The sequence below is a fragment of the Plecotus auritus genome (assembly GCF_963455305.1).
Source record: "Plecotus auritus genome assembly, chromosome: 4".
Lineage (NCBI taxonomy): Eukaryota > Metazoa > Chordata > Mammalia > Chiroptera > Vespertilionidae > Plecotus > Plecotus auritus.
In genome coordinates, this window is record NC_137775.1 from 24,807,091 (window position 1) to 24,831,977 (window position 24,887).

Sequence of the window (24,887 nt, forward strand, 5' to 3'; positions counted from 1 at the left end):
GTGTATATACAAAGAGAATCTTAAGAGATATCTGAGAACATTCTGAACTAGTTTTTTTTTTCACTCAAACCACTTCCTTTCAAAAGCCCACATAATTTTAAAGCAGAAAGTCAAATGATTCTCATTTTCTGTACATATAAATTTATTTTAATTGCTTGCACAAAATTAGTGATTAAAATTTTTTTACCAATTTAGCTAAGAAAAATATATTTAAAAGACCTAAGAAACTGCAGTTAATTATGCCTACAAAAGAGGATTCATTAGTAAAATGAAATGTGTAAGTACATTATTAAAAAGTTCATATAGATTTAGAAGTATTCATAATATCTCATACAATTTCTTTGTATTACAGACTTTGCAAATTAATAATAAGACTTATTTCCAGAATAAGGATAAGGAGAAAGAAGTTAGATCTCCTCCTAAAAATCTTACTCTCTCTTCCATTTAGTCACTCAGGTAACATCAAAGAAAGAGACACAGAACAATAAACAAGCAGAAAAAAATAATCTTGTCGGAAGTGTTTACAGCTCTGCTGCATCTTTTTAATTTCTTGCACCTTCTCCTGGGAACAACCTGCCATCAAGACTCAAAATTTGAGAACCAACATTTGAGTATTAGATATAAATAATATTTTATAGATATTCAAATAGCAGTAAACAGATATACTATGTGAAGTTAAATAAACTGCTGACACTGTAAAACTAGCAAAACAATGCTACCAAATAACTATATTCTCATTATGTAAAATTAAACTTTATTTTCTGAATGAAAGCTTAAATGGAAAACCAGATGAAATTCAAAGGAAAAGGAAAATGAGGCACAATAGTTTTATAAACAGTATGAGCAAACCAGCATTGTAAAGCAAACTTTTTCAAAAATAGATCAATTGTGCAGTACAGTATTGAAGTATATTTCTCCAAAACCTCCAACAAAAAAATAAACAACCAATTCTCTTAATAGTCTGATTAATATAAAAATGTATTGGCTACATTTATTGTGAGGCAATGGAAATATCAATTTTAAGAACTGTATAAAATGTTAAATTTAAATTACATTATTCCTTTGCCATATCTGTAATAACTATTTTTTCTTAATGCTCACTTATTTTAAATCAACTACTTTTCTAAAATAACCAAAATAAACCCAATGTTAGAAAAAGGTTCAACAGCAATCAAGAGTTCAACCTCACTTCTCACAATAATGTTTATTTTGTCTAAACTATTTCTCTTTCAACTTATGTTGACTGACTATAAAATTTTAAACCATAAATAGTATTTTTCTACAAAGAATGTTTCTTTCAAACAACACTATACATATATTTCAAGCTCTGTTGTTTTTTTGTGTGTGGAATACAAATAAGACTCTGTTACTTAGTTTTATAGTTTTGGGAGTGTTTACCCCCTTGGTTGGTTTAAGATGGCAAAGAAATGACCATCAGAAAAGTCCAAGATTGTCCCACGATTTTACTCCCTAAATATTCACTTGTTTAGCAGTCCATTTATATAAATGTATCACAAAAGTATATGACAACCCATTCTAAGATTGCTTGTATTTGCTACTGGTGAATTTCAATATTATATGTGTTAACAAAATGAACCAAAATATTATCTAAGTTAAGAAGACATAATAGCAGGGGAGGGGAGTTGGGTTAGAGAGCAACCAAATGACTTATATGCATGCATATTACCATAACCAATGGACACAGACACTGGGGCAGTGGGGGCTTCCCGGGGTGGAAATGACTTGGGGGGGGGGTCAATTGGGGAAAAAGGAGACTTATGTAAAACTTTAGACAATTAAAAAAAATTTATATCAACTTTAAAAAATTATTATACTCTAACTTAACTCTTTTTCACCAAAATCATAACACACTATTTAGAATAAATGTAACTTATGATTCAATAAATATTTCTTGAAAAAACAAAAAAAACAAAAAAAGAAGACATACCAACAGCCCAGCTGGTGTTGCTCAGTGGTTAAGGGTTGACCCATGAACCAGGAGGTCACAGTTCAATTGATCAGGGCACATGCCCAGGTTCCAGACTCAATCCCCAGTAGGGGGTGTGCAGGAGGCAGCCGATCAATGATTCTCATCATTCATGTTTCTCTCTCTCTCCCTTTCTCTCTCTAAAATCAATAAAAACATATTTAAAAAAAGACATACCAACATTTAATATATTATTTTAGAAATTAGAGTTCCAATTTACTATCATGATAAAAAGCTAATTTTTATATATGTAAGTATTAAGTTCTCATTCTAAAATATAAAAATACTGAAAATTTCTCTAAATGAGTAATAAAAAAAATTTCCTTCCATAATCTTCAGTAGATTGTCATGATAAAGTCCGGTTGATATGGGTAGTGGAATCATTATACCTAAGCATCTAAACCTTTGGGACAAAGTCTGCCCTATCACATATGCAGAGAGAAATAGCAAGGCTCTCAAATCAATCTAGTTTCACAGGTAAAAGGGGGATTTAATCTTATCAAGTATCCTATGGGTAAAAATATCCAGTTAAAGAGACAAAGCAACGATGCTTCTATCCTATTTTATGTTTCTATCTTATTTTTCTCCCAAAGAGAGAAACAGAGAGAGATAAAAGAAAAGGTGATAAAAGATAAAAGCAAGTTCAAAAGTATGCCACTAAATTCATGAGAAATATGGAGAGGGGGGAACTTCTACAGAAATAAAAGCCACACTAGGAACAGAACAGGACTAGGAGCAATACAATAATAATAAATGGTACAGCAATGTCTGCACAAGAAGAAAAGATGGACCAAAGACTATGATCTGTTTATGACATGCAAATATAGGTCACAGAATCATTTTCATATATTTAACAACTTGAGGATTATTTCAAACATGTATATCTTAAGGGAAGGGAAGGTGAGAGGTTGAACCAGATGTCAAACAAGAGACAAATAGAAGCCTAATCATGAGAATCAATCAATTTTAAAGTAACTATGGTTGGTTTAAAACTAAAGAAATTTTGAGTATAGAATAAAATGAAAATGCTATAATCTTGGCAATAAATAAATAACATGACAAAATATCAGGAGAAAAAGAGAGAGAAGAGGTCAAGTATGAGAAAGTATAACTCTGATGAGCTCAACTTTTAAAGCCAGGACTCATTAAATAGCTGTTTAAAGTTAATAATTCAGTTAATAGAAGTTTAAATATAGTATAAAAGTTATAAAGGTAAATACCTTATCTAAGAACTGAAAATATTAACAAAAATTATGAGAAATAAAGGAGAAGCAAAGTGTAAGAGTATAGTTTTCCAAGAGAATTAAAATTTTCAAAACTGACCATAGAATATTGAGGATAAATCCTATCATGAGATAATTTCAATGTCCTTTAAGTTATATAAGGATAAAGAAAAACTTTCTAAATGTTCTATTTTAAAAAATCCCAAATAACACACATAGCTATAAATTAATTTTATAAATAGATAAAATAATCTTAAATAAAATATTAGCAATGACAAAAACAAAATTCTGAGATGTTCTAAATTAAAATTACAGCAGAGCGAGAGGACACTTCTTCCTGTGGACTTTGCTGGTGTTTTCCCAGAATTAGCACTGCTTTACTCTCTCCCATCCTCCTCACCTATAGCTAATGTAAATCCTCTCAGAACTACTTATATTGTCCCCTGCCCCACTTGATGTTTAAAAATGCTGCAAAACTCTGGGATGATGGACATGTCTTTCCTACCTAGCCACACTGCTGGTGGTGTACACTCCATGTCCCAAGACAGGTCTTCTTTATTTGCTAGCAATGGCCTAAACACTTTTTAAAAAAAGACTTTTAGCCAAGGAAGTTAAAAAAATTGTTTTGTTTAGCAACAAATAAGATTCATCAAATTAAAAGAATAACCCATTATGAGCAATTAGGATTGTTCCAATATTACAAGACTAAATCAATACTAGAAAACCTGTTTAACAGGGTAATGTCTAAAGCCTTTTGCATCTATGAAGACAGTATATTTTTTCTCCAAAAATATTTTGATAACATTAAACATCTCAATAAAAATTACAATTGGTTAGCTCAACAAGCTGTTTCTAAAGCTCATATGGGAAGAGCCATGTGCAATAACTCAGGAAATTTATAAAAAAAATAAAATAAAGAGAGCTCTAGCAGGTTTGGCTCAGTAGACAGAGCTTCAGCCTGCAGACTGAAAGGATCCTGGGTTCAATTCAGGTCACGGGCACATACCTTGGTTGCAGGCTCAACCCCAGCCAGCCATGAACAGCCAGTACAGGAGGCAATCATGATGTGTCTCTCTCACGTCAATGTTTCTGTCTCTTGGTCTCTCCCCCTCCCTTCCACTCTCTCTAAAAAAATCCAGTGCAACTCTTCTACCTGCTCTCACTATACAATTATTTTTATGACACCATAAATATGCCTTTGGATGTATGTCATGTCATAACAGTAAAATAGATGGTTTTTTTAAAAAAGTATGTGCCTTTTAATGTTATTGACCTCCTAATTTTGATTTAGTAAAATGACTATAAAATAAGTGGTCAATAAAAGTTAACTGATTCTGTAATTGTCTAATTTAAGGTAAATCTTCTAATCCATTATTGTAAAAATGGTATGCTTAAAAAATGTAAATAAATACAGCTATTTAACTGTGCTCTAAACTATAAGAAAAAAAAAATCAAGGGAAAAATATCGTTGGGTGAGGATTAACCAAAAACCAAAAAAATAAAAAGTAAAGAGAGAGAGAGAAAACAAGATAGCCTACAAAATATTAAAAACCTAATAGTAATAAAAAGCTACAGTAATTAAAAATGTGGTATTGGCATGGAACAAAACAAAAAAAATAAATCTCCAAATAGAAAAACAGGGAGGAATTTAGTATATGTCAAAGATGGCATTTTAAATCATCAGGTTAAAAAAGAAAAAGAATGTGTAATCCAATAAAGGGTACAGTGAAAAATACAACTATTGGAAAGAGGAATGATGTCAGTAAAGAAAGTGAATTCCTAACTTCCCCGCTAATAACAGCTGGGTCAAAGACTCAAATATTTTAAAAACAAAAAATGAACTTGTCAATCACATTAGAAGAAACAAATAATTTTTTTTAAATTATATTATAGTACAGTGGAACTTTGAAACAAAAACCCATGAAAGATTGATAAATTCAAAATTAAAATTAACAATTTGTCTTCTAATGACCTTGAAAAATGACAATCAGAAAATGTATTTTCCATGTATATCACAAAAGATGAACTTACTTAGTATTTAAATACATAAATTAAATATAAATATATAAAATACATACACACATTCCTAAAAGTCATGAAATATAACTAGCAGAAAAATGGGCAAAGACTAGGAATAGACAGTTCCAAGTAAAAGAAATACAAGTAATTTACGTATATGATAAAGCAGTCAGCCTCACTCATTAAAGAAATATAAGTAAATGAAATTTTTTTTCTAATTATCAGGTTGGCAAAAAATTATAAATGATACAGATACAGAAGTGTCTAGTATCCTCCCATTTATGTAAAAATACACATACATTCACATATATATAATATGCAAGTCAAGTTTCTAGAAGAATAAAGAAACAATTTGCTTACAGACTTGTTTATAGCTTCCCGTGGGGAACAATACGAAACTGTACAGGGGTGAGACTCACTTTTTTCTTTAAATCCTTTCCTACATTTATGTGGACATATTCTAAGCTGGGAATACAGCAGAGAAAACATAAAATCCTTGCAGTGGGGAGACATAATAAACAAAAACAACTGTACACACACACACAATGGCAGATGATATAAGTGATGTGAGGAAAATAAAGCAGGGTTACAAAGGAGAGGGACTACTTATATGCAGGAAGTATAAAAGGAATACAGTGAAATACAGGTACATATGAAAGTTTCCCTACCACAAGACTGGGAGTAAAGTGATATGTAAACTACAACCTAAAGAGCAATTAGTCAGGGGGAGAGAAATAATGGTGGGAGAGAGAGGGTGAAAAGCAGAGAAAACTCAGGTATTCTTGGGTGGGTTTGAGTAGAGTGCACAGAAACAGAAACCAGTTCAGAAAAGGTCATATAAAATAATTAAAGTGTTTATACAAGGGAATAGAAAATTAAAGCTATATTTTAGGAAGTACAGTAAGTGTTTTGACAGAAAGAAACCAGTTAAATGTCTCAGTAACTTTCAGTAACTTTGTCCAAAGCTAAGGGGCTTTATGAGAAGACACAGCAGTAAGACAGAGAGTAGTGAGTCGAAAAACGTACAGTAAATCCTCATTATTCACAGATACCAAATTTCCTAATTCACCTATTCACTAAAACTTATTTGTAACCCTAAGGTCACCTGCGGCACTTTCACAGTCACTCAGACAAGTGCAAAGGAACAAAATATTTGCCCATCTCAGCTGAGGTCGCACAAGGTAACACTCTGCCTTGTTTCAGCTCTCATACTATACAAAAGTGTCCTTTTCATGACTGGATAGTGCCACATTTTTTGCACTGTGATTTTAGCTTATAATTTTGCTGTTTAAAATGGCCTCCAAACGTAGTGCTAAAGCACTATTTAGTGTCCCCAAGAACAAGGCAGCTATGATGGGCCTGATGAATACAAGATGTGTTAGATAAGCTTCAGGCAAGAGTTATAGTGCTATTGGCTATGAGTTCAAAGTTAGTGAACCAATAATATATAAACAATATATATTAAAGTATCTTTAAACAGATACATAAAATAAGATTATGTATTAAATTGTTTGACAAAAATGTTGTGACCAGACAATCACAGGAACCTAACCCTGTAGGAGTAATGATTCAGTATTCGCACATTTTATTCAGTGTTCACTAATTTATGACTTGACAAAATTTAACCACACAAATGAATCAACTGTATATATACATACATATACTTACTTATTTGTAAAACAGAAAGAATAGGACTGGTAATCAGTTATAAGAAGTAAATGAAGGAGAGAAATCAAGGATTATCTTAGCTAGATTTCTGGCCTACACAACTAGAAGATGGTAATCCTATATAATAAAAGCCTAATATGCTAAGTGTACTGTCATCTGGTCAGCCATTCAACCAATCAAAACCTAATATGCTAATGATATGCTAAGACCTCTCAACTGCTCCCTATGACGTGCACTGACCACCGGGGGGCAGACAGTCAACCAGCTGACCAGTCGCTATGGTGTGCACTGACCACCAGGGGGCAGACGCTCCAACCGATAGGTTAGCTTACTGCTGGGGTCCGGATGATCGAGACAGAGTGAGACGGGCTAGATAGATCCTGGAGCACTCTCGTAGTCCCTCTCTGGCTGGCAAACCTCCCGCATCCCTCCCTGGCCCCGATCGTGCACCAGTGGGGTCCCTCAGACTGGCCTGTGCCCTTTTGCAATCCGGGCTGAGGGACACCCCCACCCCATCCCCGAGTGCATGAATTTCGTGCACTGGGCCTCTGGTACTACTAATAAAGATAGGAAACAGAGGAAGTGATGGCAGCTTGGACCAGGAAGGCAAAGATGTCAGCTTTGAACAGTGTAATGTATGTATGCCACACTATAATAAATATAATTGTGTGTTTAGGACTCAAATCCCCCACCTTTTGAGAGTTAAGAATCATATCTTTGTTCATATCTCCTACAACTAAATGATGCTTTCCTTTAAGTCATATAATATAAACCAGGCATGTCAATACCAGAAATGTACACTATATCAATTCTTTTACCTTCCACTACCATCTTTGCCAAGTACATTATTCATATTCACCATAACCTATAACAGTGTTTCTATGTGAGTCCTAAAAAGTAAAAATGTATATAATTTTATCTTTTTGAAAGCAAGAAGTCTAAATAACGAATATCTTACAATCAGGCTGTTTGTTTTCTAATATGTTTACAGAAACATAAATTATTAAAATACCATTCTAAAATATTAACCTTATATAAAAAATTCTAATGAATAAATTATGGCATGTTTTCATACTTCATTTAAGAAAACCTCAGAATTATCATTATTTCTATGTAATTTTTACAAAAATGTACACATACACTCAAAAAATGACAAGTCTTTTTATACCCTAAAAACTAAAAATTACAATATACATCTATATACACTGAGCCTTATATAATTACAAAAGAAACCTAATAAAGATACTCATATCTATGTCTAGTCAACATTACCTTCCTTTATCTTTGTAACAGAAGACAATTTCTAAGCTACCACAAAACTGATTTTATAACCAAATATATACTTGTATGAGCAAGAAACAGAAAACTGATACATAGTCCTTCCTGAAGTATACAATTGTGTACTTGTTTATTTGCAATTGGCCACACAGAGATTCAGGGTCAATTTAAAAGGTAAATAATCAGAAATGCACTGTATTAATTTTATCTTTGGCATGACAATTAGTTGCATGACCTCCCACTGAATACTAAAAATTAGATACTGAGAGAATAGTTATTACTACTTATATGATTTAAAAAAAAAAAAAAGTGAAGGAAAGTTCAAGAAAGAAGGGTTCTAAGCCAAAGGGAGAGAAAGAAGTTAAGATGCCAGTTTAGTTAATAGGAAATAAAGAGAAAGGTAAAACAAAATAGGAAGTTCAGCAAAATGTTCTGTATGGAAATGAAACACCAGTTCTTAGCAATCAATGGTAAGAACCATAACCAAAAAAGCCAACCAAAGACTTTAGAATGCAATAGGACGAAACATCTACTAGTATGATCTTTTAAAAGACACAAGAAATTAAGAGTAAAATGGTCATTTTAAATGTCTTTTGTATTTTATATCGTTTAGAATGTAATTACAATATTTCTATTCCTAAAGTAAAACATGAATGTACTTGATCATAATGCAAATAAAAATGATTTTGCACCTCAAAATTGATATCTGAACTGGAAAGTAAACCAAAAACAGTTCGTATACCTGAGCTACCAAGACAGCAGTCGGTGCATAATATGCATTTAGTGGGAGCAATCATTATCACTAGCAGCATCTCCATGAACAAGCAGGCCCTTGTCTCTTTTCCAAGGGCTAATGGCCAAGAGGGGAAGGGGCAGAGGGTCTTCTTGGTTCCACGTTCTGAATCTCAAGACAGTGACATTTCCCTAGGCAACAGGGCAAATGCATTCCATGGACACTCCTGACAGACTAGTAGCCATGACAAGTAAAAAAAAAAAAAAACAGGGAGACATTAAAGAACTAGAGGCCCAGTGCACAAAATTTGTGCACGGAGGGGGCAGAGGTCCCCTCAGCCTAGCTTGCACCCTCTCCAATTCGGAACCCCTCAGGGGATGTCCGACTGCCGGTTTAGGCCTGAGGACATCTCTCTCACAACCCTGGACCGCTGGCTCCTAATTGCTCACCTGCCTGCCTGCCTGGTTGCCCCTAACTGCCCCGCTGCTGGCCTGGTCTCCCCTAACTGCCCCCCACTGCTGGCCAGGTCACCCCCAACCAACCTGGTCACCCTAACTGCCCCCCCCCGCCAACCTGGTCACCCCTTACTGCCCCCCTCTATTGGCCTGATTGCCCCCAACTGCCCCCCCTGCCAGCCAGGTTGCCCCCAACTGCCCCCCTGCTGGCCGGGCCCCCCCAAATGCCCCCCTGCCAGCCTGGTTGCCCCACACAGCCTGCTTGTTCAGTCATTTGGTCATCCTTCACTAATCCCCCTGCTAGCCTGGTCATAGGCAGCCATCTTGTAAGGGCATGAGGGTTAATTTGCATATTACCTCTTTATTAAATAGGATAGTTGCCTTCCCTATCACCCTATAATATAGAATTTTCCCCCTAAAATAATCTTATAAATGGTAGTTATAATCCTAATCAGCCAACAAAGGGACATTTCGTTCACACTGCAAGATCTATGTGACTTAAAAAGTATTGCATTTCCTACCTGAAAATTGGTTTGTTTAAAAGAAGGTACCACACAGTTCAACTCAATATGAGTTAAGTAAGTATTTGTGGATTCATGTGCAAAGTGGACCACATATGTAGCACTAACTCTATCAGGAATTATTGTCAGTTCCAAACAAACTCTTAGAACACAACTGACTTCTAAATTGGAGACTGCTTATACATAAATCCAGTTGATGAGTTATATACTAAAAGTTCAAAACTGTAAAAATGTTTGATTAAGGTCTAAGACTACAAAATCAGTAATTCAAACTTTAAAATTAATCCTAAAATATGATTTATATGATCTCCTAAAAAGCATGTTGTGCACTGAAATATGTAATTAGAAATAAAACCTTAAGACCTCGCAAGGAAGTATTTGGTCAAGAACTATAAAGACAACGTTGGCTTAAGTGTTCCCACCAAAACAGTGAATATAAGAACATCATACATAGCTAAAAAGACTGGAATGTCATTCTGCAAATAAATAGAAACTAGAACTACCAAAAAAAAAAAAAATCATTAAAAGCAGCTGCCAGAGAAAAATATATTTTTCCTGGTAAAAGGTCAGCTACTTCATTTTCATTAAGACTTAATATTTTAAATACTATTTTTTCTTCAGGAAATATTAATAATATAATACCAGCATCCTCTTAGTAGTATGCAAAAGTCCATAATTTCTACTCAGAAATTTTCCTTGGTATTCCTGATTACTAGAAAATATGAATTATGAATTCAAGTTGGTCAGATGTTATTCTAATTATTAGTAATTCCTTTCATTCTACTTATTTCTTTCTCTAAGGCAGTAGTTCCTCAGCAGAAGTAACATATCAGAATCACATAGGACTATTTTGAAAATATACGTTCCCAAATGCCATTCCTCAGAGAGGGGTTGACCACGTTTCAAGTGAAGCCACAGTATCTGTTCTGAAAAAATTCCCCCAGTGATTCTGATTGCTAGGTGAAAAAACTGCTTTAAGGGAAGAATTACATACTTGTTCTACTGTTCAGAAGAGCTTTTATTTGGTCTGGTATTGCTGAAACTTAGCATGCAAAGCTATCAGTAGCAAAGAGGAAAACTCCACATTTCATTACTTATAGCAAAAAAGTTAGAGATCTGATAAAACTATCTATTCAAAGGACATACAACCATACTTAAAAACTTTCTATATATTTATTTTGAAGTATGCATTTAGGGTAAATGGTCTTGAAAATATATAAAAATACTTTATGTTTTAATTCAACTTCAATATTTATACGGTCCCTTAAAGAATTTTCACTTTATTTTCATCAAAAAATGTATTTCAACAACCTCCACAGTATTCTGAAAAGTCAGGAATTTAAAGATTTTTCTAATAGAAAAATTTTAGTTTCACCTCCAGAAAAAAATGAAACTTGGAATGATACCAGTAATATTTTAAAATGTAATTCTGTCTCAGCTATGCTATGCCACATATAAGAAAAACATTCATCACTAAACTATAATAATCCTAAATGGTAGCATTTTATTTAAGAACAAAAAGCACAAAAATATTTTATAAAAGAAAATGTCTCATTGTAAAAAAGTTCAAGGCTTCAAACAAAAATACTGTATCTGAGGTTTGATTTCACAATATCAAGTTTTCATATTCAATTTGTAAACATATACCCAGTATAAGCTATCAACTTAAGTAAAGCCAGTTATCATTAAAAAAGATAGAGTAAAAACGAAATTTCAGTGCAAAAATTCATATCAACTAAACTTATCAACTTAAGACAATTTTAATATAAAAATCACAACTTAAATTCATAATATAAAGTCATCCTATAAAGACTTTAAATCACTTTAAAATAAAACGCTCTACAACAGTTATCAAGTTTTCCTTTTTGTGACTATTCTCTAGTAAAAACTTTCTTTTGATTAGCTTTTACAATGTCATCAGGAGATGCTGATTTGAAGTCAAATGGTGTTATTGCTATAAGAGGACTTATTTCTTTGTCCTTTATGTCTTGAACTTGTCTACTATAAAGAAAAGTCTTATAAAGGTCAAGGGTGCGTCGCTTGCAGCTTTTCAATGGGTAACGAAGACACAGTGTTGAAGCAAAAGCTGAAGGTCTAGCAGCAAGGGCCTTGGTCCAAGACAGAGAAAAAGGTGGTTTCCTACTCAGAGAGCCTTTATTGTTTTTCTTATTATCCTTAGCAGAAACGGTATGTTTCCCTAGCTTCGAACTCAGAACTTTAGTTCCTGGTGTTGGAGCAATTGATTGGTCTACTACAGGTTTTGGAACAAAATCTGAAGTTTTTATAAGAACACTAAGGTCAATATTTGAATCTATTTCAGGTGACCTCATTTCAGATAAACTGAGCTTAACGGAATCTTTCTTATTCTGAGCACTGTCTATATCAATCGTTTCTGCAATCAAATCAGAAAGTGACAAATTCTCAAAGTCTCTTGTAGGAGTAGTTTTATGAAATGCCAAAGATGACAGAGATCCTGTTAATTCTGATACTCCAGTTGAAGACATACACCGATTTGCTAGTTGTGATAGGGGAAAGGATCCCAAACTGGCAGATGACTGGTTACAAAGATCAGATAAAGTACAGCATTGGGTTGGATTGTTTTCTTTGTGGTCCTGAAACAGTTCAGCTAGGGATGGACTTCCACATTGGAAAAACTGCAAATTGTCATTTTTTAAATTATAATTCTTCGGACTTTGTTCAACTGAAGAAATGTTTCCAACTTCAGTCATTTTATAAGCGTTTAAATTATCAAGAGCCGTATTTTCCAATGAGCTAGTCAGGAGCAAAGGATTATTTAAACTTTCTAAACTGCTTTGTACTGGAATGTTTTGCAAATCAGGTAGTGAATTATTTTGAATAAATAAAGAGTTATTCGGTGTCGTGTTCTTAATCATTAAGGATTTTAAATCTGGAATTCCTTTGAAAGCAGAATCATCTTTGGGGACACATTCAGATGCATGAGGTCCTAACAAATTGACATCTAGACTCTTTGAAAGTAGACTTTCCAGACTATCTGTAGATGATAATCTGACAGATGGCTGACTTTTAAAAGAATCTCTTGGCATATCATCAATTAGTTCAGCTAGTGACAGCTCTTTTGTTAACTTACATGATTCTAGTTTCTTTTCACTTCTAGGCCTGTCAAGTTTCTTTTTTTTATGGAGTAAAAAGTGACTTGGTACAACTGAGGAATTATGATATAATCCACATTTTGCTACAGGACCAGAAAAATCAAATGGTTTGCTACTGCAATCCAAATGGTCTGCAGACTGAGGACAAGAGCTTTGAACATTATCAGCTGAAACTTCAGAGTAAGATAATAAGACTCCTTACCTTACAAGAGCCATTAATTTTCAGATGAATAGGTTCACATATGCAGAAGACAGTCACAGCAACCAAAAGGAAACATGAAATGAGGCATTAATTACTAAATGTTTCTTTGATTATGACATGAATAAAGTGATAATTGATCATTATTTAATAAAAAGTGAACACTCCAAAAATAAGAGAATTTTACCTTCCTTTAACTATCCAAAGTAACCTTCCTACTTTGTTCATTGACATATACAAATAAGTACCAAGTTAATTAATGTTCTAATTTCCATAAATTTTATAATGTGAGGCTATAACACTTAAATTATAGCCAGGAATGCCTCAAATTCAAAATGTCTTAAAAACCAATGGAAAGAAGTAGGCTCATTTTCTGTATTTTTAATGTATTAAAAACAAGCAAACATCATCCTAATAATTAAAGTTCTACAACGATCTGGGATAAACTATTGATATAGAAGACATATAACAGACTCATTCTCATATTTGGTTAGTTAAAAGTACTTACCACAAAATTAAAAAACAATTTTTAAAGAAAATAAAAATCACCCTTACTGAATGGTAGCAGACTACATATAACTTTGTTGTGGCAAAAAATCTAGTCCTCAGCTTACAGTAAATATCAATCCATTAACAAATCATCATATTCCTACTGATAGATCTCATACCAGTTACTATAAAAGTATCTCAGTTCCCTTCTTATGTCAACTAGATCCCAAATTTAATCACAAACTCTACAAACTTGAAATTAAACATCTGGCTATAAATGCAGGAGTAGTATAATTATGATATTTATGATATTTAACCATCTGTACACCATAAGCATCTATAGACACAAGCAGCGGACCTTTTTTAATTAAATTAAAAATATCGTAGCAATTAAGTGGTTAAATAAAACTAAATTGCTTTTGTAAATACTATAAGCATAAAGGGATTTTTTTTTACATTGTCAGGCTATTAATTTCCATCTCCTGAACTATTAGAGTTAAAAAACTAAAGTAATTTAAAAGCTCTCTAAGCTACTACCAAAAGGCTAAAGTGTCTTGTCTAGTTTTTAATAGGACTTTATTTCCCCTATATCCTGTTAGTTATGAAAGCAAGCAGAGGGGCAAAAAGGCTTTGACAGAGGGAACAGAGCACTCAGCTTAAAATTTCACAAACTAGAAAACCAAATGAGTTATTATAACATGCAAAATTTTCTGCCCATTTTCCTTAACAGCCAAGCAAATCATAGCCTCTTTTAAAACATTAACTGTAAAACAAACTAAAAGAGAACAAGTAAAAGCATACCTTTTGCTATCTTTCCTGTCGATATTGCTCCCTCATTCTTGACCTTCAATTTCTGCATTTTATCTTGTTCCAGAACCACTGACAAAGCCTTCTGCACATCAAACTTGTTCTTCAGAACTGCTTCAATCAATATGTCATCTGGCACAGCATCTCCAAATACCTCTCTCATATGATCAAGGCATGAATAAAGACGAGCTAGAACAGACAGCAATAATTAAAAGCTATGCTAAATGGTATCATGAAAGAACCCTCAATCTTCAAACCTGAAAGAAGAATTTTAAACCATAGTAGGATGTTCAACTCTCCTTTTTCCTCTACAACTTATTTATAACTAGAGACCCGGTGCACAAAATTCATGCACGGGGCAAGAGGGTCCCCTCAGCCCAGCCTGCACCTTCCCCAATCCGGGACCCCTTCGAGGATGTCCAACTGCCAGTTTTGAAACCAGCAGTTGGACATCCCTCTCACAATCCGGGACCACTGGCTCCTAACTGCTCACCTGCCTGCCTGCCTGATCGCCCCTAACTGCCCCCCCTGCCAGCCTGATCACCCCTAACTGCCCCCCTACCAGCCTAGTCACCCCCAACTGCCCCCCACCACTGGCCTAGTTGCCCCTCACTGCCCCCTCTGCCAGCCTGGTTGCCCCCAACTGCCCCCCTCTGCTGGCCTGGTTGCTGCATGCAGCCTGCTGTTCAGTCATTTGGTCATCCCTCACTAACTCCCCTGCCGACCTGGTCGCCCCATGCAGCCTGCTGTTCGGTTGTTACTGTGAGGGCATCATTACCAATTTGCATATTACTCTTTTATTAGTATAGATGATTTATATTTTTATCCAAACATACCCATCTTCTATACCAAAGGAACAATTTCATTAATTAAGAAATCACTGTAATAATTGTCTCCTAAATAACAATGACTAATGCTTGAAAAAAACTGTAAATTGTATACATTAATATCTACTATATAATAGAGGAAAACCTAAATACAAATATCTTTGTAAAAATGTTTAAGAGAATTGTAAAGATGCAAATTCAGAACCAATGTCATTACCATTTATGAGTTCTATCTTGACACTTAATTTACATGGATATGACCCATCAGGACACTTGCACAGTGTTACTTTGGACTTAAAATTTAAAAAACAAACAAATAAAAACAGCCTCTGGAACCTAATGTTTTGTAAAGAAATGAACTTCTATAATCTAATCGTAAGTCCTACATAGAGCATATGAAACAGTAATTATTACTAAAAGAAAACAAATCACTGAAGTTTCTCTCTTAAGAAGATCAGGTGAAGATTTCAATAAAAATTCCAGTTACTAAATAACAGCCACACAATCAATTTTCAAATATACAATTAACCATATGCTAACAAAATATATTTAATAAAATGTATATTCCTTCAAAATATAAGATACATTTGTACCATTACTACCCACAATCACTACTATGAACAATCACAATAAAACTGACGTTCTAGTATACTGGTTATTAATCATTTTCAGATAAAAAACACAGACTACTTTTACTATACCTTGATCAAATTCACTTAGCTGATGGTTCAAAAGAGAATTGGAGGATTCTTTCAGATCTTCATAATCATATTCTTCTACAGGCTCAGCAGGTTTGTCACGTCGTGAGTAAATAAACTGAGCAGCTAGAATATAAAATGATTGAAGAATGCTTTTATATAGTCATTTCTCATTAACCTTTCTTTTTTTCACAAAAGTTAAAGCAAAAATTAAGGATTCTGATCTACTATCTATAGCCATTTATCTACATTCTACAATACTGGATAAAAACAAAGACAAAACATATCATACCCCAAATCCTTCTCAAATGTCCTTACTAACTACGCATTAGCTTCTTATAGTCATATTACTTATTTCCTCCTATTTTCAAAACCATTACCCTGAGTTTACTTTCTCTACAGTTTTCAAAAACTACCTTTCCTAGTATCTCATCCTTGCCTACTACTCTATCTTCCTTAAAAATTTCTCTTCTTTGGTATAAATATTCCAAACCTCATATCAAACTTTCTTATTTGTATAATTATGAAAATATCAGAAACAGACTAGGTCTTCAATTTTCAAAAATTGCTAATTTGTCTAAACCCAAGAGTTTAGATCTTAACTTTTGAACAACTCATACTTTCAATCATACACTGATAACTGTATACTAGTATCATATTCCTAACTTTGACTTTCAGACCTCAGTCTCTGCTACTCTGCAGTACTGGCACAGTGTCAGTATGTAAATGGGTATTATATATTTCATTAAAAGGAGGAAAGACAAAACATCAAAGTGCCAATATATGCCTGAATATCACATACAAAATACAAGTGAGCAAAGAAGAAAATATCATGCATGCCCAAAGTGTTGTTTCTTCTGCCTTGACTAGATGCCCACTGAGCTCAATTCTTAGAGACTGTGTTCAATTGTGAAGGTATAAAATTAAAGAATAGGAAAGAAGGATAGAAATATCAATATAATATTCTAAAGGCAAGGTATTATTAGAGATTTTATATTCTTTGGCTTTCTGGAAGAACATGTGACATAGAAGTCTATTGCTTAGCATTCCCACATTTGACTTTTGTGCATGTTTTCAGAAAGTTATTACCTATGAAAGTAAGGAAAACTAACTACATTCAAAATTTATATATATGCATTTACTAGTAGATAACACTATGGCTTATGTAAAACCTTTAATCAAAATGCCATGGCATAATGCTACCTATTCATAGTATAATCAATGATGGCCTTATAGATTAGCAGGAAGGCAAAAATAAAAATGAGTTGACATATTTTAAAAGTCAAATGAGTAGTACAGATAACAAGTGCTGCAGAAGCAGAGAAGATTAAGTAATCACTGAAGACTGGAGCAGTTATAATAAGGAGGCAAGAACATCAGAAGAACTGAAGAACAGAATAAAAGAAATATAGAGCATCTGAGAGGATTCAATCTATTCTGCTATAATGCACATTTCCTTAACCAAACTAGATCATATCAAATGATAATTAGGGGAATAATTATACTATTCAAGTTGCTTTGGTTTATGAGCTATTCCCCCCAGTACCTCAATGTTTTGCATCACTGCATAATGGCAACAGGTACAAAGTCCGTGACACCAACCATACAAGAGCCTATATGATAAGAGCCTAATATGCTAAGTGCCCAACCATTCGTTCGACCATCCCACCAGTCGCTATGATGCGCACTGACCACCAGGGGGCAGACGCTCTGAGGGGTAGGTTAGCTTGCTGCTGGGGTCCGGCCCATACAGACTGGGCGAGACTGGGCGAGACGGGCCGGACACACCCTGGACGAATCCGTACACTGAGCGGTTTTGGCCTGATCCCTGCAGGCCAGGCCGAGGGACCCCACCAGGCCTCTAGTTATAATTGTAATTGTATTGTGATACCAGATAGCTCCACATGCTTCCTCTGGGCTCAGTTGGGCCATGTGTCCTGTCTTTGTGTGTGCTTACTGCTTGGCTCTCTAAGATCTGTAAGCATTTTGCCTCTGCAACATTACTCATCAGTTTTAACTCTTCCTTAACGTCGTTTTTCCATCAGGCTTTCACTTTTTTTTTTAAATATATATTTTATTGATTTCAGAGAGGAGGAAGGGAGAGGGAGAGATAGAATCAATGATGAGAGAGAATCATTGATCGGCTGCCTCCTGCACGCCCCCTACTGGGGATCGAGTCTGCAACCCGGGCATGTGCCCTTGACCGGAATCTGAACCTGGGACCCTTCAGTCCACAGGCCGACACTCTATCCACTGAGCCAAACCAGCTAGGGGTCACCATTTGTTTTTAAATGTAATGACCTATGTTTACTGGAATATTTATGAGAAAGTTCACGTAGCCCTGGCTGGTATGGCTCAGTTAGCTGGAGTGTTGTCCTGTGAACAGGAAGGTCTCAGGTTCAATTCCCCATCTGGGCACATACCTAGGTTGCAGGTTTGATCCCTAGTCGGGGCACATTTAGGAAGCAACTGATTGATGTATCTCTCTCACAACATTTCTCTCACACTCTCTCCCGCCCTCTCTGAAATCAAAAAAAAAAAGGGGGGGGGGTTTCACCTTAAAGAAGCAGTCTGTTCCAGTAATATCAAGAAAGTTAATGTATCTTTTCAAAATGTGCAAGAATTTTTATTAAGATGATAACTGTTTTTGTTAGTACTTTATAGATGAGTGGTCTATCAGGATCCTATTTTTTCCCAGAAGTTCTGCTTTTTTTTTTAGCATACAATTTTCAAGACCACAAGTTGGTCATTTTTCAAGAATTCATATATATCCCTATTTCCCTCCCTCTTGTGCAAAGAGAATGTAACATTGCTTTATAAAGTCAGCCTGGCTAAAACAGCAGAAGAAACATCCTACTTCACAGATACTCTAAAATGACCACTTTTTTTCACGTTAAAATCTCAGAATGAGGGAATGTCTCAATCACATGGCATCTTAGCATTATGTAATGGTTAAGACTGATGGCTGATTTTTTTTTTAAGTAGTACATAAAATAATTGTACAATCCATAGCTTTTTAGATTTAATAAAATGTGGTAGTACTAAAAAAAAATGTAAACAGGGCCATTTTGTGGTTAGTAACTTACAAATTACTTTCCTGGCTGAAATAAACAATTCAGTTTAGCCTAAAAGTAACAAATGAACTTTGCCCAACTTCCTCTCATAGCTCTGAACTGTGAAGAAAAACCTAAGAGAAATCGAAAATTAAGTGAGGCAGTAAGTTATATACTTCTCTCATCAATTTTCACTTAGGAAATATTGACAAAGAAAAGGAAGTTGTCAATGTCTGGGATTCTACTCTACCTCCTAGAAGCTATTTTTTCTACCCCAAACCCACACACAAATCAACTCCAAACTTATATTGTGGCAATTGTTTTGGAAATATTAATGGCCGGATTTCCAGGGGAGACAGGCGAGAAGGAGGGAAGTTAGAGGGAGAAAAAAATGTCCAAATATTTGAAGTTGAAATGAGAACCCAAAAGATAACAAATACAATTTAAAAAAAGAAAAAAAAAAGGGCAATGGTAAAAAAGGAGGGCAAATATAAAATGCTGTTTCTTTCTAAAAATTTAAATGCTTTCTGAAAAATTAGACACCTATAATGACTTTCAAAATTAAGGTATTTTCACAAACATATAAGTTCAAAGAATTCAAAACCTGACTCTTAAAATTGCCTAAAATTGTTTCCCAAACACCTTAAAATAAAAATCATGTGAGGCATTCATTCAAGATTTGACTTTCTAGGTCTCTTCCCCTGGAAATAGTTGGATTCAGTGGTGCTGGAATGGGGCAGAGAATCTGTATTTTTAAAAACACTCCCAGCTGATTGTTATCATCTGGGAAGGTTAGGAAACACTAGCCTACAAGCCTCCTCAGCCTCCCCTTGCATCTGCCTCACCTGTAGTCCAGTCACTTTGTATTACATCATTACTCCCCTAAAATCAAAACCTTTAATAAGCTGACACTACACACCTAAAATTAAAAACTGCCTTCCACAATTTGGCTCCTATTTTCTAGCCCTCTTTCCTACCGCAACTGCATTTATCTTCTGAGTCTTCCCAAACACATCTCACTCAGAAGCCACTACGTAAGCATGTTGTTTCTTCTATCTAGTATGCCCTTCTTACTTCCGTATTTACCAGTCCCAATCAGTTGACTTCTTGGTGTGTACAAAAGTAACTCTCAAAGAGTCAGATTATCCTGGATGTGAACCACAAACAAGACACACTTCACGAGCTGTGAGAGACAAGGTAAATTCTGACCTCAAGAAAACTAGGCCAGCCCAGCCGGTGTGGCTCAGTGGTTGAGTGTCAACCCATGAACCAGGTCAGGGTTTGATTCCTGGTCAGGGCACATGCCCAGATTACAGGCTCAATTCCTAGCAGGGGGCGTGCAGGATGCAACCAACCAATGATTCTCTCTCATCATTGATGTTTCTATCTCTCTCTCCTTTTCCCTTCCTCTCTGAAATCAATATATATAAAGAGCCATAGCCAGTTTGGCTCAGTGGATAGAGCGTTGGCCCGTGGACTGAAGGATCCCGATTTCGATTCCGGTCAAGGGCATGTACCTTGGTTGCAGGCTCAATCCCCATGGGGGAGGCAACCAATCAATGTGTCTCTCTCACAATGTTCTCTGTGTCTCTCCCTTCCACTCTCTCTAAAAAACTCAACGGAAAAATATCCTTGGGTGAGGATTAAAAAAAAAAAAAAGAAAACTAGACCAATCTCAGAAAAACACTCTCAGAATGCCTAACCTTATGTATTCTTAGCTCATTACTCAAGATTAAGCATAATTTATCCAAATAAGACTAAATGTGTTAATCTGCAATATTAAGATGTTTTTCACTAGTCCCTCTCTCTAATGAAGCTTTTCACCCATGCAAGCCATACCCAACCAACTTCCAAGTCCTGTATAAATCTTATGGCCTATAATTATCTCTGGAGCCTATAGGTCCTAAACAAATGGTTCTCAAATAAAGTCTCAGAATACCCTGGAAGGTTTGTTAAAACAGTAGCTATATCCCATCTGCAGAGTTTTTGACTCTGGGATGGGGCCAAGAATTACTTTTCTAACAAGTTTTCAAGTCAAGTGGTACATGGACCACACCTTGAGAACACTGTCTAAAATATCCTCACCTCTTCCAGATCAGTATAATTGTCTCCTAACTAATCTACCTGCATTTACTCATGTACTGCCTTCAATCCAGTCTTTATGTAGAAAAGATTTTTTTTAAATCTCCTATCTAATTATCATGCTGCATCATCTTCCCAGGTCAATGGTGATAATGAATTGTAGGAGCCCAAAAGTAATATCCTTAATCTCTACAACATGTGGTCTTTTGAACCCCTGAATGAGCTTTAAAGAAATGCAGATTAAGCCACCCCTCAGCTTCTAACCAGGATTTTTCTATACTCTATTTCCTGATGCAAAGGTTAAGTCTATGCAAAGTACATTTCTTCTTGGACAGCTGGCTCTCTTTTAGGAAGACTGGAAGGCTGGAGGAGGAAAACAAGTGCTTCTTTCCTTTTTGCTTCTTATCCAGTCAGTCACCTGAGCAACAGTTCACCTTAAAGAAGCAGTCTGTTCCAGTAATATCAATTAATATCATACTGCTTCTTTAAGGTGAACTCCCAGAAACAGCGTCAACACACCCCCCACCTACATCTTCAGACACTATGATCAGCCAGTTGGCTAGAACTGCCTCTTCAAAGGCTGATTTCAGCTTCACAGGCATCCTTCCGAGACACCAGTGCCAGCTATGCAGTGTTCCCCTCCTCAGAGGTCTGAGACCCAGCTCCACAGTACTGTTTCTGAACTTCAAAGGCAAAGTAATAAAGCAAAACCTGGGTTGCAGGTTCGATCCCCAGCCCCAGTTAGTTGGGGCATGTTTGGGAGGCATGCAATGGAAGTATCTCTCTCACATTTATCTTTTTTTTCTCTCTCACCCACCCCCCATTCCTCTCTCTCTAAAATAAAATTTTTAAAAAAGAGCTAGATGTATTCCAGAGTAACAAGAAAAGACAATGGCAGGAAGAATGGAAGTGCTAAGACAACTTTTAGAAGACCTAGCTTATCTAATAAAGAGGGAATATGCAAATTGACTGTCACACCATAATGGTCAAGATGGCTTCGCCCACAGAGGCCGAGTTCCTGTAACAAGCCTTAACGAGCAATCAGTAGGGACCTGAGGCTGCGCGCACGCCCCCCCCCCCCCCCCCCCCCCCCCGCCTGGTGGGGCTTGACAAGGGTGGGGCCTGACAAGGGTGGGGCCAGCCGGGTCTGGATCTCGCCCAATGGGGGTGGGGCCGGCTGAGTCTGGGTCTCCCATGATTTCGATGTGCCACAGGTATGCGGGGCTTGACTCTGGGTCCCGTGGTGTGCCCCAGACTCTGACAGGAGGAAGATTTTCATATACATTTTACTAATTTTCTTTCATCTCTGACGCTTCTATTATAGAGAAAGGGCAAATAGCAATATTAAAGTATTTCCTCTAATTAATCCCCTTTTAATGTGCACGAATTTCATGCATCAGGCCACTAGTGGCTTTATAAATAAATGGGACTTCCAAAAAGTCAGAAGAGACATATTTGGTCTATAAGTGGCACAGGTTTAAATAGGGGTGGGGAGAGGCAGGAAAGGGTAAAGGGAGAATAAATGGTGATGAAAAGAGACATGACCTCCTAGCTGGTTTGGCTCAGTGGATAGAGCATCTGCCACCAAAGGGTTCTGGGTTCAATCCCAGTCAAGGGCACATGCCCGGGTTGCAGGCTTGATCCCCAGCATGGGACGAGTAGAAGGCAGCCAATCAATGATTCACTTTATCATTGATATTTCTCTCTCCCTCTCCCTTCCTCTCTGAAATCAATAAAAATATATTAAAAAAGAAAATGTCAGAGTTCATTGCACACATTAAAAAAAAAAGACATGTCTTTGAGTGGTAAACACACTATAGATGATGTATTATAGAATTGTACACCTTAAACCTACATTATTTTAGCAATCAATGTAACCCCAATAAATTCAATTTATGAATGAATGAATGAAGTGGTATAGGTTTACAGGACATGTCAGGTTTTCAGGAAAGTAATGGGTTTATAGGACAGCTCAGCAGACCACAGTATTAAAGAAAAGGCAGACTGATAAAAAATGTTAATCACATTAAATCTTTAAACTTGTGAAAATGAATTTTATGAATTATACCAGTATTTATGCTGTACCTAACTATATTAAATTACACTCCCTTTTATAGCATAGTAAAATTAGCAGGACATTTTAACTAACTGTTTACAAAGTAGAATGAAATTTGAAGACAGCCCTAGCTCGTTTGGCTCAGTGGATAGAGCATCGGCCTGAGAACTGAAGGGTCCTGGGTTTGATTCTGGTCAAGGGCACATGTCCGGGTTGCAGGCTCCATCCCCAGTAGGTAGTTTGCAAGAGGCAGCCGATCAACGATTCTTTCTCATCACTGATGTTTCTCTCTCTCTCTCCTTCTCCCTTCTTCTCTTAAATCAATAAAAATATATTTTAAAAAAACAAATTTAAAGACAGATGTATTATATGAGAAATTAGTGAGAGGAGAGTCTGGATTAAAGTTTCAGTCTTGCTGCAAAGAACATGTGAATGTTTTCTTTATAAGTGGCAAAAAAGAAAACTTTCAGCAGATTAGACAGAAGATGCAGCTCTGATGTGGAATCTGAACTCTAAAACAATCTATGGCTCCATCAAAAGTTGGAACTACATTTATCTGGTTTATTTACCAAATTAACAATAGATAAGCTAAAATACTGTACAAAGGAAATTCTATGCATAACACATCAATGTTTCTAATATTCAAAAGTTTCCTGAGAATATATAACAAACTGCTGTCTGCCTTCAAAAGTTTTAGTTTTAGATAAGATCAACATTTCAGTACAATTTAGTTTAATTGCATGTTGCAAAGAACATTGGAAAAGCCAGTTTTCAGAGTTTTCTTCCAATTAATTAAAGCCAAGTGATGTAATCAAAACTTTAAATTCTACTCACAGGTAAAGAAATTATTCTTTCACCTTTAAAAGTTAACATATAATTACTTTTTTAAATATTACTTAATATTAGTCTTATGGAATCACTCTAATCATAGAATGACACTAATACTTAACATTTTTAAACACCCAAATAATGAAAATCAAATTATTTTTAAAATTCACCTGTTGATGGAGAAATGCAATAATCATCTTCTACAGACTGGCCATAGAGATCATCATCTTCAAAATCTAAAATAAAAACACAAGAGATAAATTCATTTACCTTAGTTATTAATAAAAAAAAAGCATCTGGATTCTTTCCAAAGGAAATTAAACTGTTCATCAAAATTAAAGGAACTTGGATTGTCTACTTTTCCTAAAAATTTTACCTACAAGATAGGTATTTACTGATTTTCTTCATTTATACACGAAATTCGTGCAAGAGTAGGCCTTCCTTCCACCGGCTGCTAGCACTGGCCTCCCTCTGGCACCCGGGACCCGGGCTTCCCTCCGGCCCTGGCTTCCTCTGGAACGATGTCCTGAATGATGTCCAGTCTAATTAGCATATTATGTTTTTATTATTATAGATAGAAACATACATGGTTCTTCAGTTTTTAAGATAATTTGGTCCAATTTTTCACGTCATGTGATCAAAAAGTAATAATCCCACAGATAGTTGACAAATATCCAAAATGAAAACCATCCATTTTTTTCACCAATGCTCTCTAAAAACAAAGCATTTTTCATATAACTTTATGCGTGGCCCATAATTGTCCACTGCATAGAGATGTTGTGCTTGTCCTAAACTAATTTTAATTTTACTATCGGTCCCCAAAGCACAGGTTA

General features: G+C 35.5%; 1 protein-coding gene across 4 annotated transcripts in view; it reads right to left on the minus strand.

Annotated features, from left to right (window-relative positions):
- HBS1L (HBS1 like translational GTPase) overlaps positions 1-24,887 on the minus strand; it is a 75,312-nt gene that overhangs the window by 47,216 nt on the left and 3,209 nt on the right. For 2 of the 4 annotated variants that reach the window (XM_080666427.1, XM_080666428.1), the window contains exons 2-4: positions 24,225-24,290; positions 16,039-16,161; positions 14,505-14,699 (exon numbers count right to left, since the gene is read on the minus strand). In XM_080666427.1, coding sequence (XP_080522553.1) covers positions 14,505-14,699; positions 16,039-16,161; positions 24,225-24,290 — 384 coding nt within the window. The other 2 variants (XM_080666429.1, XM_080666430.1) reach the window with 2 other exon arrangements.